Source organism: Toxoplasma gondii, chromosome V, assembly GCF_000006565.2.
Source record: "Toxoplasma gondii ME49 chromosome V, whole genome shotgun sequence".
NCBI lineage: Eukaryota > Apicomplexa > Conoidasida > Eucoccidiorida > Sarcocystidae > Toxoplasma > Toxoplasma gondii.
Window position 1 is genome coordinate 477104 of NC_031472.1, and position 14180 is coordinate 491283.

The following is a 14180-nucleotide window of genomic DNA, read 5'->3' on the forward strand; positions in this document are numbered from 1 at the left end:
TATGAATACTCATACGTTCGGGACACTTGCATGGTTGCGCCTGCTGAGGTTTTGAAAGATCTGTGTTTTGCACAACACAGAAAAAATTCTCTTGCTGCCATTCCGCGTGATCAACTACAAGGCACGAGAAGTGGCCGCTCGCTTTCTTGGTAGCACTATAGAAGCTCTTTCGTCCAATCAAGGCAGGCATCGGCGAACACATCCCACATAATGAACGTTTCCGAAGTGAAACGTGAGATTCGTTTAGGATCCCATCGTCTGGAGGCTTAAACGCGCGTGGCGTTTCTTCCGGTGCGAAGACGCAGCAACCTAATTCCATTTCCCTGTGTAAGCAGGAGGGACTTCATGTGCTGCAAAACGGTTTGATCACATAGCAGATCTAACATCTATCTTGCCTGCCACACACTCTGCCCAACACACTGTGTATATTTTCCATTCCTACCAAAATCTCCATAAATACAGCATTCTTCCTGTACCTGGTTCTGCTGGCAAGCTAAATATTTCGCTCCAGGGGACGGCGAATCGAAACGGAAAATACCTGACCGTAGTGGCGTCTCTCCTGTGTTGTTTTGTCTACGGTACATGTTCGTAGAACCATCTGCGAGGGTTTCTTCGATCGTTATCGACTGGTGGAGAACTGCGCAGTCTTCTTTCGCTGGAAAGGCGGTTTCGCTATCATTATGTTAACCATTTCACGATTCATTTTGCAGTTTGCAGAGAACATATATCCCGCCAGCCGGTTTTCGCAAATTTAGTTGCCAGAACGCTCGTCACATTTGGCGCCTTTCTACGCTCGGGATAAGTTTTGTGCCACCCGTGGCCTCAAATGACATCTGAGCACCTGTGGTGGAGGCTGCTTTTCGGCACTCTCGTACTGGCAAGGAAGTGCCTTTCCGCAGCGAACCAAAATCTTGTGTGCTAAAATGGAAATGCCCTTGATTTCTGTCATCGTTTCCCCATTTGGGAACGCGACCTATCCGTGCTTTTCCAGCCCGGCTGCAGCCATGCACGTGTAGTTCGCTCTTCCCTCTGGGGTTCTCCGCAGTATAGCCGAGATCGAGAACTCCCCATTTTTATCGAACATCTGCAGAGAATCCACTGGAAAACAGTGGTCTGATCCGGTTCTTTGATGGGTATTCTCCCTTCGAAATTTTCGAACGTCTCGGCCGAGGGTTGCGCAAACTTTCTTGCCTCTGTCTCAGGTCTCGTAGAGACAGGCAGCTGTTGAGACGGAGCGGCCCACTCGGCGGCCTCGTTGCTCGTTCTGCTCAACAGGGTGGTTGTTAACAAAACCCGCCGCAAATGTGTCTTATTTCGTTCTGCGTTCGATGTTCTCCGCTACCATCTCCCCTTGCACTTGGTCACGCTTATCCTCCCTCGAGAACTCTCTTCTCATTCCGTTTGCCGCGGTATGCGCGATATCCTGACACAGCGTGGCACCTCGTGTGCTCGCGTGCGCGGGTCTCCCGCCTATGACGGTTCGCGGATTTGCCGGGAAAGCAGCATGCTGTCCCGGTGAAAAACTACTTTGACACAGCTTTCATCAGTTTCCTTCTGTTTTTGCTTTGCGCAAGATTAGAGTAGGTTTTTTCGTTTTTTTTATTTCCAGCGATTTCCACCGTATCCCCACGTTTGTCGTCCGCCGTCACCCACTGCTGTTTTTCCCCCGTCCAAGTTGCGTGTCTTTTTCTGCGTCTGGGTTGCACGTTTTTTTCTCCGCACTTCTCTTATTCCTGCCCCCCCAATTTCTTGATTGGGTCTGTTGCTCTTGGGTCTCATGATTGTCCTTCACGCGTCTCCTGATTTATTGTTTCCCGTCCGGAGCCTCCTCATACATCGTTTCGTGTATTCCGTTCCGGTGTTTGGGGCCCCGTTGGTCGTCTGTCTCTGTCGCTCGCACGCCTTCCCCTCTGAATCTCTCAGCTGGCCTTCTGCCCTCGTTCTCTCCCTTTTTTCACGACGGGCCGTTTCTGTCGATTCCGGGAGCTCTGTCGCTGGGTTCTTTTTCTCTCGACAGCGACCTCCCTAGAACCTCAGGAAGCCTGCCTGCTGTCGGGCTCCCCCGCTTTGCGTGCCAGTCTCTCGGGATCTTTCCGTTGCTCTGACCTACCCCTTCTCTGACACAGATCCGGTCCCCATTTTTAACAATTTTCTCCTTTCTCCGCTCCGCCTCGACTTCACGATTTCTGCTGCCAACTTCTTCACTGTTATCTTTCCTACGATGGCGCCCCCCGGCGGCCAGACTCCCCGGCAGTTGAGCGCTCCGCCGTCTTCTGCTGGCAAGCCGTGCTCTTCGAACTACCAGATTGTTTTGCCTGGCGAGCAGGATCAATGGAAGCCAGCGACACGTAATCCCTTTGTCAGGCTCTTTGGCTTTTTTCTGCGTCGCCTGCAGACGCTGATGGGCCCCGTGGAAGATACCCCTGCGATTCAGGCCGCCAAGATGCAGCAGCGCCCGTGCCAGCTTAACCGCTTCGTGTTGCTGGCCGTATACTTCGTCTATGCGCTTCTCACCGCGCGTGTGTACTTCGCCTGGCCGAACCTGTCCAATCTGCTCTTCCGGAACGACGCGTACATCTGGTTGTGCAGCGACAACGAACCTGACATGCGTCTGCCCGAGAACGGCGAACGCCGCTACAAGTGCGAGGCCCAGAATTCTGAGGTTGGGAAACTGTTTGTCACTTGCCTCGCCTTCGCCTTCTCCTGTTCTCTCGTCGCGGGCATTCTCCTCGACTTCCTGGGCGCAAAAGTAACCGCCATGATTGGCCAACTCTGCAACTTGCTTTCCTGGGTTCTCCTAGCCTTCGCTGGAGAAGGCTGCGAAACGTACTTTCCCGCTTTCATCCTTATGGGTGTCGGGTCGGACGTCGGCTACCTGCCCCTCCTCTCATCCGCCAACTTGTTCCCTGGACATGAAGGGTGCGTCTGAAGGAACGGCGATATCGCCGCGCACGGGGAGAAACCGTGTATGAGAGCGGAAAGGAACATGTGGGATAGAAATTTGAGGTAGAAACGGGGTGGGGAAAGTCGAGAAATGGCGGAGTGAGTGATGCAGCGATTGCTGGAACGAAGGGGACGAAGGGAGCGTTTGAATAAGACTCATCAAGGTCGTGGCTGTGCTCGTTTGTGTATGTGTGTGTTTTGTCGGTATGTGCTTGTTCTGGCGTTTTTGGCAGGTTGGTTATTGCGTTGCTGGGAGCAGCCAAAAGTGCCAGTTTTGCTATGCCGACCATTCTGGACGTGACGGAGAACGGTGCTGACAACATACACTTGAAAGAAGTGTCACTCGGATACGCCATTTTTGGACCAGGTATGGAACGCATCTCTCTCGTTTACGCGCCGCTGGTCTCGCTATTTTTTCCCAGTCCTGACTGCCTCGGTCGTTCTGGGACGTGCATTTTGTTTTCGCGGGGACTGAAGTAGCTGGCTGGTTTTCGAGGAGGTGCGATAGCATAGAATCGACTCACTGTTTTGATCAAAAACGTCTGCTGCATGCGTACGTCTGTGTAGCCGACATGCTCGCCCGTGTCTTCAACTACAGGTGTAGAGTCTACCCTCCGCAGCGTATCACATTCACAACGGCGCGCACGCGCATTCGTAAGAAGACAGCAGGATAGACACGCCGGTGCGTGTACATTTCCGCGTTGTTTGTGAAGGCTTACTGTTGGGGTCTGATCCGGTTCGCTCGGAATGTCCCTGTCCCGCGGACGCACCACTTCGTCGCGTTCGTGCATCGTTTTTGTTTTGCTTTCACAGGCGTCTGTTGTCTATTGGCGATCTTCCTGGTTCCTCTGCAAGTTTTCAAGCCATGGAATGAATTCGTGGGGCTGGAGGAGGAAGACCAGCCACACCCGCTAGTGCGCGTGAACGATTCTTTTGCGTCTTACGGCGCACATGCGTGGCGTGACAGTTTCTCGAGTTTCCAGGAAGTGAAGGACTGGATCCACCAGCACCACATCAACACGCCACTGGAGGAAATGACGACGGGGCAGCTGCACCATCCCTCGTCTCCTTCGTCCCTCGCGCCCCCACCACACCACCTCGGCCCGCAGCATGTGGGCGCGGCCGCCGTCGGAGGCGTCTCGGGCTCGCTAGCTGGGCCCGCACCGGCAGCGCAGCAGGCCCGGCACTTCGCGGACACCTCGCCGGAGGCCCAGAGCGTCCCAGCGGACGACGCCTCGCCCCTGTCGGGTGCGAAAACCACGCCTGTGACTCCACCTCTCGAGAAGGTTGCCTCTGGCGACACGGTTGCGACGACCCAGGTGCTCTCGGTGGTTCCGAGTACCGATGCGGAGAAGGAGACTAAGGAGAACACCGGAACTCTGTCCGCGTCGCAGTTGCTGGTCACCTCGCTCCCGCCGATCGCTGCGAGCCGCGCAGGAAGCGTGTTCGGCGCCTCGGACGCCGACATCGTCCACTCGGGACCGTCATTCTCTGGCCTTCGCGGCGGAGCCATGGAAGAGGAGAAACCCGCCAACTTCTGGTCGCAAGTCTTCTCCAAGTACGCCTTCGGCATCATCTTCTACAGCGTCCTGAAAGCCATCATGTACGCCTTCTTCACCACTGGCGGCGAAAACCTCCTTGGCAAACAGGTCAACGACTTCATGGGTGCAGCGCTCCCCTTCTCCTGCCTCCCGTGCTTGGTGAGTGAAAGGAAATGGGAAGCAATAGGAGAGAAAACGGATATCTACATCGTCGAGGCCAAAGACGACAGAGGAGTTGAGTCGAATCACCCTGGCCATTTGTGACCGCTCTAAGCGGGAAAGGGTCTATCGAAAGTAGCTGTCAGTTTATCTCATTCCACCAAACATCTATATGCGTATGGATATATACACTTCATCCGTATGAACGTAAATGTAACTCTATATGCCAGTGATTATGTAGATGTCTCTTCAGAAATGAGTGTCGTGCTCAAGGAGAATGGCGACGTTGGTGCCAAGGTCTCTGGTTTTCGAATGGTGAGGTGGGGACAATAGCGTGATACAGAAAAGCGGGCAAGGGCAAGAGGGAAGCCTTGCGCACTGACGCCGGGTAGTCTGGGCTGGCGAATTTTAGGTTTTCCATGAAATCTATTTGGAAGAAGAGGCTTGATAGTACTACCGTAAGTACATAATATGCAGTCCCAGCAGTAGCGGTTAAACTATAGAAGAGTGGAGTATTATCCATACATACCAGGCGTGGACCGTCAGATGTAATACGTGAGCTGGGTTAAGAACGTGTTGGGATAAAGAGAACAGGAGTGAGGAGAGGGGACCTCTCCGGGAGATAAATACCACCGTCGGTCTTGCAAATCAGGGGTGTCTGCTCACTCACCTCTGCTTTCCTTCTGTGTTTCTGGGAGGCGGTGCTGGACGGTTTTTCGTGTTTTGGCTCTGTGTGTGCGGGCGTGCAGGTTTTGGGGAAGGTCGTCGACACCGTGGGAATCATGCCAGCTCTTTTGTTGTTGAACAGCTTCATCACTCTCGCCTACGGGTTCTCGATGATTGACAGCACGTTCACGGCGTATCTGGCGGCGATTTTGTACATTTGCTACGTCTCGTTCTATTCTTCTCAGAGCTACTGCTACGTGTCCGACACGTTCTCGTCGTGTCACTTCGGCAAGCTCGTTGGAATTATCCACATGATTGCTGGTTTTCTTTCGCTGCTGAAGATTCCGATGCAGTCGCTCGTCGTCCATGTTTTCCATTCCGAATACTTGTATCCGTGCCTCATCATGCTCGGCTTCTGTCTATGCAACTTCATCGTCCTCTTCTGGCTTGTGTACTTGAAGCGCAAAGATCCCCACCCCTTCTGGTCGAAGTCTGCACGCGACGCCGTCAAGAAGGAGCAGGAGCGCCAGGACGCAATGAAGCGGGAGAGAAAGGAGAAGCGCATGCAGGAAAAAGAGGCTAGAAAGAGAGAGAATGAGGGGAGACCGGCGCATGCTGTCGAGATGGCCTAGCGGGACAGGAAGACTAGGAGAAAGCGAGGTGAAGCAATGGGTAACAGAAGAAAGGAGCGATGACGCAGAGGAAGCGTGTGGAGAAGGGATGGAGACACGTGAGAGGCGGAGCGAACGAAACGGAATTAAGACAAGATATAGCATCCACGAGAGGTGAAATAAAGCCCCTCCGCCGGAGGCGAAAATACAATTCGGGTCGGAAGATCGACAAACCCTGTGATAAGCAGGCAACGAGGAAAGACACAGACACATGGAAAATCGAGCCGTTCTACCTTTCCTCGTCGGCTTCGCCCAACAGTCTTGGACTGTGTGACTCTGCTCCTATAGGGGATTTATGTACTGCATGCGTACAGAAACATACGCACGTGTGCACATAAATGGAGTTGTACGGTTGTGGTTGGGACGCATTTCTGTCACAGAGGCAGTGCGCGTTTTTCAGTTGATTTGCCGCTGATGTGTTTTTTCTTGAGTATTTATGTCCCTGTTGGCGTGCTAAGCGCTGCCATGTGCAGCCAGCTGCAAGGGCCGAAGGTTGGGCGCGTTGTTGCCACGTAGTCTCCTTCGGATGTTAGGGTGTGTATAACAAAAAAAAGCAAGGGACGAGTGGACAAAAGATATCGGGAGAATGGGGGCTTTTTCGCCCGTTGTCTTTTGTACACCAAGTGCTTCCCGGTAGTCCGTAGTCTATAGTTTCATCGTTCCGGATCCCAGATGCTATGTTGTTCTGGCGTCATATATCAGCTGCTTCTCCGGTCTCTTTTCCGCCCGTCTGTCTCTCCGTTATTTTCTCACCACGACGCGGCGCATGCCCTTGCATGCAGACGCCCCGGGAGAGAAATGTGGACTGGGAAGAAGGGTGGCGGTCTCGAGGGAGTGGGGCGTTGCGGAGGGGTGATGAAACAGCTTTGCCTCACTCCTGCTTTTGGCCCATGAGACGGTTGCTTCGCTGAGAGTCAGCGATTCCTAAACAGCTCAAGAGGGACCGAATTGACCGAAGAGAATCTCGACGCCTCGGTCTTCACTGTACATAAGGAAAAGTATGTGCGGAATAAGGTGGACAGTAGAGTACGGTTGTTTAGACAGATCAGTTTCGTAATCATGAGTTTTCGTCTTACCACGCTCGCCGTGTCCGCGCCGAAAGCTACGCTGAGAGAAGGGCGAGCAGCAACTGGTGGATGCTGTGTTTACACCCAGGCAGAGTCATCCTGGATGCACCAAGAAGGCTGGGAAGCGACATTTCGCTCCCTTCTTTTCTGTATGCGTTTTGCGTGTTCCCGTTTATAAAGAACGTTTACGTAGGTGGCGTCTACGGTCCACTCCGATTTGACTCTCCTATCTACGCTGTGTCCTTTGTTGACCAAACCGAGAGGGCGAAGCGCCCAGGCTGACAGGGGAGAGAGAAGGAGTGATCTTCTCTCTGAGTTTCTGACGCACTCGGGTCATCTTTATGTAAGACCCGAAGAGCCTCCGTCTTCGTTTTTGCGTGTCGTGTGGCGGCCACACACCGGTTGATGTGCGTGCGTGCCTGGACTACATGTATGGCTTGTGTGTGAAAAAGCAAGAGACTTGTGTTTCTAATTCGTGTCTTTTGAACGCGTTCTCCGTCGCGTCCTAGTGAAAAGGAGATCTGCATCTGCGGTCAGTCCTCGAACCCAAGGTTACGGCATCGATCCCTGCGCGGTCGTCTCCTGCCCCAGAAATAACGAAGCACAACACATTTGTCTCGATGGAGACAGCATTGTGCTTGAGGCTCTGTCACTCTGAACGGTATACACTTCTATGGAAAAGAAACCCCGACACCTCGAGGGCACCCTCAAGCAGGCGTAGCGATATGACTGAGTCTCTGACGCAGGCGTTACTCTTTCAGTCCACAATTTATGTAGCTACTCTGTCTAAAAGAGGAGTTTAAGCGACGAAGGCACTAAAAAGGCAACCAGTCTACTGTATTGGGGACACTGCGGGTTTTGCCGTCTGGCAATAGTCATATTCTCTCACGAGAGCCGCAGCCGGAACCTGCGCTACAGCGCGTTGTGGAGGAAACGTGGGAGGCAAAGAAGTGAAGAGACCTAGCGCAACTGCGAGAGAAAGTAGCATAGGACGGAAGGCTAGCACTGGAGGTAGAGTGAGGACACGGTGCTGAGAGCAGGCGAGAGTCCCAGGGAGACAAAAGAGATACAGACAACTGAAGACGCTGACTAAACAGAGTGGCGTTCCCGGCGAGTCAGCACCCATGTTTCGCCACAACGATCTTGAGATCCATGCAATAATGGAGCGGGTACCTGCGACATTCTCTGCATTTGTTTTCGGTTCCAGCATTGTTGTGACATCCCGTATCTCGACGCTCGTACACAAGCATACACGAAACGAACTGGATGTTGACACGGGCGGAAAGAAACAGACAAGAATAAAAGGGAGGAAAGTCGTGGGGAGGGACCGTCAGGATAAGGAGCCCCTCGTGCTCTTCCCCTTACTGTCTCACCAATCTCCAAGGACTAAAACGTGATTACACGAAACTGAACAGACCGGTACGAGACCAACATCACATGGAAGCGCCAACAAGTCGTGTTTCCCTCATGTGCCCATATCTCGTCGAACACCGGCAGCATCGCGCGAGCAAGAAGACACACGAGCAGCTTCCCGCCTCACGGAAGACAACAGGAAAAAACGGAAGGTCGAGGAGGCGGATGAAAACGAAAGAAAAATAGCAGGAACGAGGAAGGACCGCTGCAGCTTCTTCACTCCATCAGCGTTTCCTCCTGATTTCCCACACTTGTTTCCCCGGTTCGCCAGCGAGCAAGCAAGGAACGAAAAAATAAATCCATCTCGTCTCAACGAGTAACCAATGAAACAATAGAAATTTTTTCTTGTTTTTCTCTATGCCTGAGACTGATCAAATTAGTGATCAAACACAAGGGCGATCGCTGTCAGATTATCCTGTACAGAACACGCAGACAGCAGACAGAGGAACGGCAAAAGATGAAATAACATGTGCCGCGCGAGCAAAGACCCAGTGATTCGGCATGAGGAAGGCACGTAGTAAAACGAGAGTCACGGGACCTTCCAGGAAGTACACAACAACGGCAAAACAGTGAGGGAAGTGAGGAACTGGTAGGCAGAGAAAAGGGATGAAGCAAGGGCGTGAATAACACCATGAGAAGGCAACGACGGGCAGCGTGGAATAATGACAGATCAAAGCAAGAAGACCATGCAGAGGGATACGGGAACGAGAGAGGAGAGCGAGCAGAAGAGAGCTACCTGGCTGCCGCGGTCAAATGCCCGTTTAACCACTTGACTAGCGGCCTCTTTTGGATCGTCCAAATGGCGTGCTGCAATTTCAACTGCTTCCTGCGAGACAGCAACGCACCACAGCCACTCAACTCTGAAAGCGAAGGAGCAACGGAGCTAGCCGGCAGAAAGAGATGAAAAAATCGAAAACGGGACCGTCGTATAAGGGAAGCAGAATCCATGGGAACACAACAACGGAGCAGGCAGAGAAAGAGTTGAGTTACGCAGAAAGGTACACATAAAGATGATGAAACAATTAACAAATAGAGAGAAAGAGTAAGCAGGACGATATAACGGCTTGCGCTGGAAACATGTGTTGTCTCGGAGCCGGTGCGCCTGATCAGTCCTGACATTTTCAGTTTGCCACACAGATATGTTTAGCTTTCTCGTTCTTTGTAGAACTCCCTGACAGAACGGAGACTAGCATCTTGAGGGGAACTTCGGCGCAATTGGGTCAAACGAGAACACTCAGTCTTTTTGATTTTTACCTGATCGGTCATGACATCCCAAACTCCATCGCATGCAATGATGAGAAGGCGGACATTCTCCGTTGCATGAAAACAGAAGACATCTGGAGTCGCACTGATGAGGTTCTCCTCCTTCAGTTCTTTGTCCCCGAACCCTCGAGAGACTGCAGCAGATGGAAAACGAAGACGGCGAATGACAGACAAGGGCATAATGAAGGGGATTAAAAGCGAGGAACGGTGAAGCGGGAAACGAGCACGAGATACATGACACACATATTGTGGCAGAAAAAAAGCAAAATTCGCTGTAGCTCCAGATATTCGACTCAAAACAGTGCACACCGTCAACGAACGCCTGTAAGAGAATGTTACCTGCCATCAGAACTGGCGGTGGCTTGGAGGCTCCTCCACTAATGCACTGTTCCATCTTGATCTGTTTCGCTCTCTCCTGTAAGCAGAGGCAACACTACGGGACTGCGAGTGATCGCTGCTCACACCACGAGACGCAAATTCGCGCCAATCACGAGCTTTCTTCAAGTACACACTACGTGTAGCTATTCTATTCCTTCTCTCCCTTCCTTTATTCATTCTTTCTCTCCCTCGCTTCCTCCACTCTTTCTCTCTCTCGCTTTGTCCATTCTTTCCCGCTCTCGTTTACCACGGTTTCTCCCTCTTGCACTTCCTCTTCTCGGCTGTCTCCACACAAGGCACACACCAGTCGATGTCCTCTCCTGTTCCCGCCTTCGCCTTCTATTCGTTTTCCCTTCGCTCCTTTATCTGTTCTCCTGTCTCACCTCGAAGCCCTTTGGAGCGACGCGAGCGACGCCTCCGACTTCGACAACTCTGCCACCGTTTGTTTCGATCCTTTCTCTCTCCTCCGGCAGGTTTGGTTTGTGGTCTCGACTGACGCGGATGGCCTCCCAGACACACGCATCGCCTTCTTCACTTTGTGTCGCCTCAGGCCTCTCCTCCTGGCCCCCTCGCAGTTTCATCTGACGCCTGTGCAGGTCTGTGATTCCTCTGGAAGAGCACGAAGACGAAGACGGCGGAGGGGCAGACGCAGGCAACTGAGCGAGCGCACCGTTGGACGTTGCTCCGTCTTCCTCTTTCTCTGAAGTGCCCTCCGGCAGGTTTTCGATCTCGTCGTTGAGAAGTAAAGGCGATGGAAAGTGGGTGTCTTGCGCTGCAGAACGGGAACAAAAGGTACGAGTGAGAAACACACGAAAGAAAAGAGCAAATGAATGCAGTGAGGAATGCCGTTTTCGGGAGTGACGGGAAAGAGCTGAAGGGAAAGAGCGACAAAAGGCAGGAAAAAAGCTTTCTGAAAGAGTTGAGTCGCTGGACTATTACCTCATCCACGCCCTTCAGCAATTCTTCCCTATCGTTGCGATATGTATCGCTTAACGATTCCTCTGCTTCTTCTCTTCCGCACCCCCTTCCCCCCAAATAGAATCCAGCTTGCTGTGACTGTCGCCTTTTCGTCGTCCACTGTTTCTCTCCCTTCGGACTCAGTGTGCACTCCTGCGAATCTGATTTCTTTTACGGAATACGTCATTATACGCACATTTTCGGCGAAGCCGATCTGGCGAAACCCGTTTTTTCGAGGCGAGTTTATCCGTTCTCTCCCTTTGTCTTCTTGCTCTTCTCTCACCCCGCATCGACGTCTGTCAGCCTTGCGCCGCTTTCCCACACTGGACTGACCTTGGCGTGTTTTGTGACAAACTCCAGCGACTGCGCGCGAGTCTCCAACGGAGGCAACGACGACGAAGTTGCCAAGAATCAGACAAACAACGGCGGTGCAGCCGCCGACTTTGAGAGTGCGGAACTTGGAGAGGAACTCTCGGTCGACGTGCTTGAATGCAGAGATGATCCTCGGGCCCAGCGTAAGAAACAATTCTCCCACCTGCTCAGAGGGCAGAGGAAAGGGACAGACCAGCGAAGACGGAAGAGACGAAGGGAGCTTGAGGAGAAATTCAGACGCCGGGGAAGCAGGAGCGGAAGACGTCGAGACGGCAGAGGTGGACGAGGGGGGGGAAGCCACAGATGTAGATGAGGCAGATGATGGGGCGCTCTCAGAGCTGGGAGCTGCGGTGGGCTGGTACGAAAGCTTTTGACGCTTTGATTTTGGAAGGGGCTTCACCAGATAGGAAGCAACGCGAGACGGAAGGTGGGTGGCGCAAAATTCCGAACACGTCGCCCCACAGTGGCCATCGAAGAGGGCAACCAACGCAGCTAAGAGACATGGAGAACAAGTGGAGAGTGAGAGAGGTGATGAAGAAAGAGGTGGACATGAAGGACGCAGAGAAGGCGGATGGGACAGCACAGGCGAGAAAGAGGAAGGGGATCAAACGGAAGACTGAGGAAAGCTATTAGCTTAACGGCGTTACATGAAGGACAGGGCCGGAGGCAGTAGGACCAGACCTTATCTACACCTCTTCAAGTGCAGCGTCTCGATGGGATACAGTTTCAACAGAGACCTCCCGCACTGTGTTTCAAGTCTATGCTTGGTACACGGACCGACAAGTACCTGGAGGAGTGTACGCAGTATGAAGCACTAAATTGCAACTCCTCAGACGTCTGTGTCCATGCACATACGTGTCTAGATGTGTGTGTGTATGCTCGCGGGCGACTGGCAGACTTCTCAGGAGCTTACCTGGACTACAGTTAAGGGCTTGAATCGCTGCTTTATCTTGGCCCTCGACCAGTATGCTCATGTCCGAAATGAGAACGTGTCGATCTTCCTGTTTGGGTCGCCTTCCCTGCATGAAGCGTGCGTCCATCCGAACTTGAAGCGAAGACGCCTCGGGCCGAGATCTCTTCGTTCTGTCTCCCCCTCCACTTGACAGCGGAGCACCGCAGGCGTAGCAATCAGTCTGGGTGTGTGGCCTTGAGATGGACACAGAACCAGAAAAAGAGCAGGCACCAGAAGAAGCCGGAGGGGAAGAGCAGTCAGAACAAGAGGACAGCGACAAGGGAGCAGAAGAGGCGCCTTCAGGAGGCGGCAGACTGTCGGTGGCGGTCTCATGCGCCATTTTTTCTCCCACACGGACAATAACGGAAAGGGAGAGTCTGAAAAGATATGTCTTTCTTCCGCCAAGCCGAAGGTTTCGCGGACAAAACGGGGAAGGTCAAGTTGGAAACAGGTTGCAGGTATCCCTGTGGAATTGCGGAATGGCATATCACGAGAGAGGCATGACAAGAGACCGAGAAACGTGGGTGTTATATGGAGGAAGGGAGGCCATACACTCCCCGGTCCTGTGTCCTTTGTGATGATGAGCGCCTGAGAACCGCAGGACGCATGACACATATAAATCCACACTGAGGGTGTGAAGAACGCGCGCCCGACAGAGAATAAAACAAGTCGACGTTCTCGCCTGATCCTTCTTGCTCTCCGACGTCTCGATGTATTCTGTCGCCCGATATCTCTTTGTTTCTCCGTGTGTCCTCCCCTTTCGTGGAGGCGAGACAGTTTTACGTGAGAGCAGACGGTTAGCGGGGCGGGGTAGAACGCAGAGAAGAAAAGCCTTTTCGATCGCGCCTAAAGACGCGTAGACTTCACAAAAAAGAGTGACGGATAACGAGATAGGAGTGAAGTAGAGGTAACACACAGCCCGCCAGCATACAAAAAAAAGAGACTTGAGAGTCGTCGATCCTCGGTGCCCAAGAAACGGACCGACCCACCGGGCGCTGGTGTAGACAGATCTCGCGACACGGAACTGAGATAGAGGGAAGACAACTGAGACGGGGAAAACGAACGTTTTCCAGGGACTCACCAGAATTTCACATGCTTGCCACATGTAAATTCTTCCTCCTGGAGAAAAATAAGGAGATAGAAGAACAGCATAACCAGAGGAAGGTGTCCATGATACTAATGCCTCTGCGATGGGACCTTGAGGGGAGATGCCACACCCGGTGCCCGGGTGGTGTGCGCAAGATACGAAAGGAAGAACAACTCTGCAAATCGCCTTACCTTGTGGGTATCTTAGTGTGTCACGAATCACTCACTGGTTTTCTGTCTTTCAGTCTGCTCTCTGCTAATCTTACAGTGACAGGAAACCCTGAAACAGGAAAAAGGGAGTACGGCGGCGGTGAAAGGAAAGAAGATGTACAATCAGGCGGTGTGTCCGAGTGGTTAAGGAGATGGACTAGAAATCCATTAGGCTCTGCCTGCGCAGGTTCGAATCCTGCCGCCGTCGTTTCAGCACCCGAATGTGTTTTGGAGAGGCCCGGTTTCTCGCAGTTTTATCTTTTAATGCCTGTAATGACGGTACACAACCCTTGGTTTTTTGCATCTTGTGCTGTTGAAGGAACAATGTCGCGTTGCGATCTCAGTAACCATGACAAAAAACAAGCATGACGCCACACGCAAGTGTGTTTCTGCTTTCCGTTTCGTCATGCTGCCTCTTATTCCATACTTCCCCCTCAGTCGTTCATGTCACATCTCTATTAGCCAGGTTGACAAAACTCCAAAACAGTGGTGACACAAACGC

The 14180-nt window shown here is 52.5% G+C and overlaps 2 protein-coding genes and 1 non-coding gene across 3 annotated transcripts; 2 read left to right on the top strand and 1 right to left on the bottom strand.

Moving 5' to 3' along the window:
- Positions 1-1455: 1455 nt before the first annotated feature.
- TGME49_220600 (hypothetical protein) lies at positions 1456-7605 on the top strand. The gene is made up of 4 exons (XM_002371542.2): positions 1456-2919; positions 3177-3310; positions 3757-4643; positions 5393-7605. Exons 1-4 carry the CDS (start codon positions 2222-2224, stop codon positions 5939-5941), a joined length of 2268 nt encoding a protein of 755 aa, XP_002371583.1. The 5' UTR covers positions 1456-2221; the 3' UTR covers positions 5942-7605.
- Positions 7606-8186: 581 nt separating this feature from the next.
- TGME49_220610 (protein phosphatase 2C domain-containing protein) lies at positions 8187-13713 on the bottom strand. The gene is made up of 7 exons (XM_002371543.2): positions 12344-13713; positions 11392-11922; positions 10485-10873; positions 10063-10138; positions 9715-9857; positions 9197-9286; positions 8187-8875 (listed from the first exon to the last, which is right to left on the bottom strand). Exons 1-7 carry the CDS (start codon positions 12720-12722, stop codon positions 8837-8839), a joined length of 1647 nt encoding a protein of 548 aa, XP_002371584.2. The 5' UTR covers positions 12723-13713; the 3' UTR covers positions 8187-8836.
- Positions 13714-13804: 91 nt separating this feature from the next.
- Positions 13805-13886, top strand: TGME49_220620. Its single transcript has one exon. It is a non-coding gene; the product is annotated as a tRNA-Ser (tRNA).
- Positions 13887-14180: the final 294 nt, after the last annotated feature.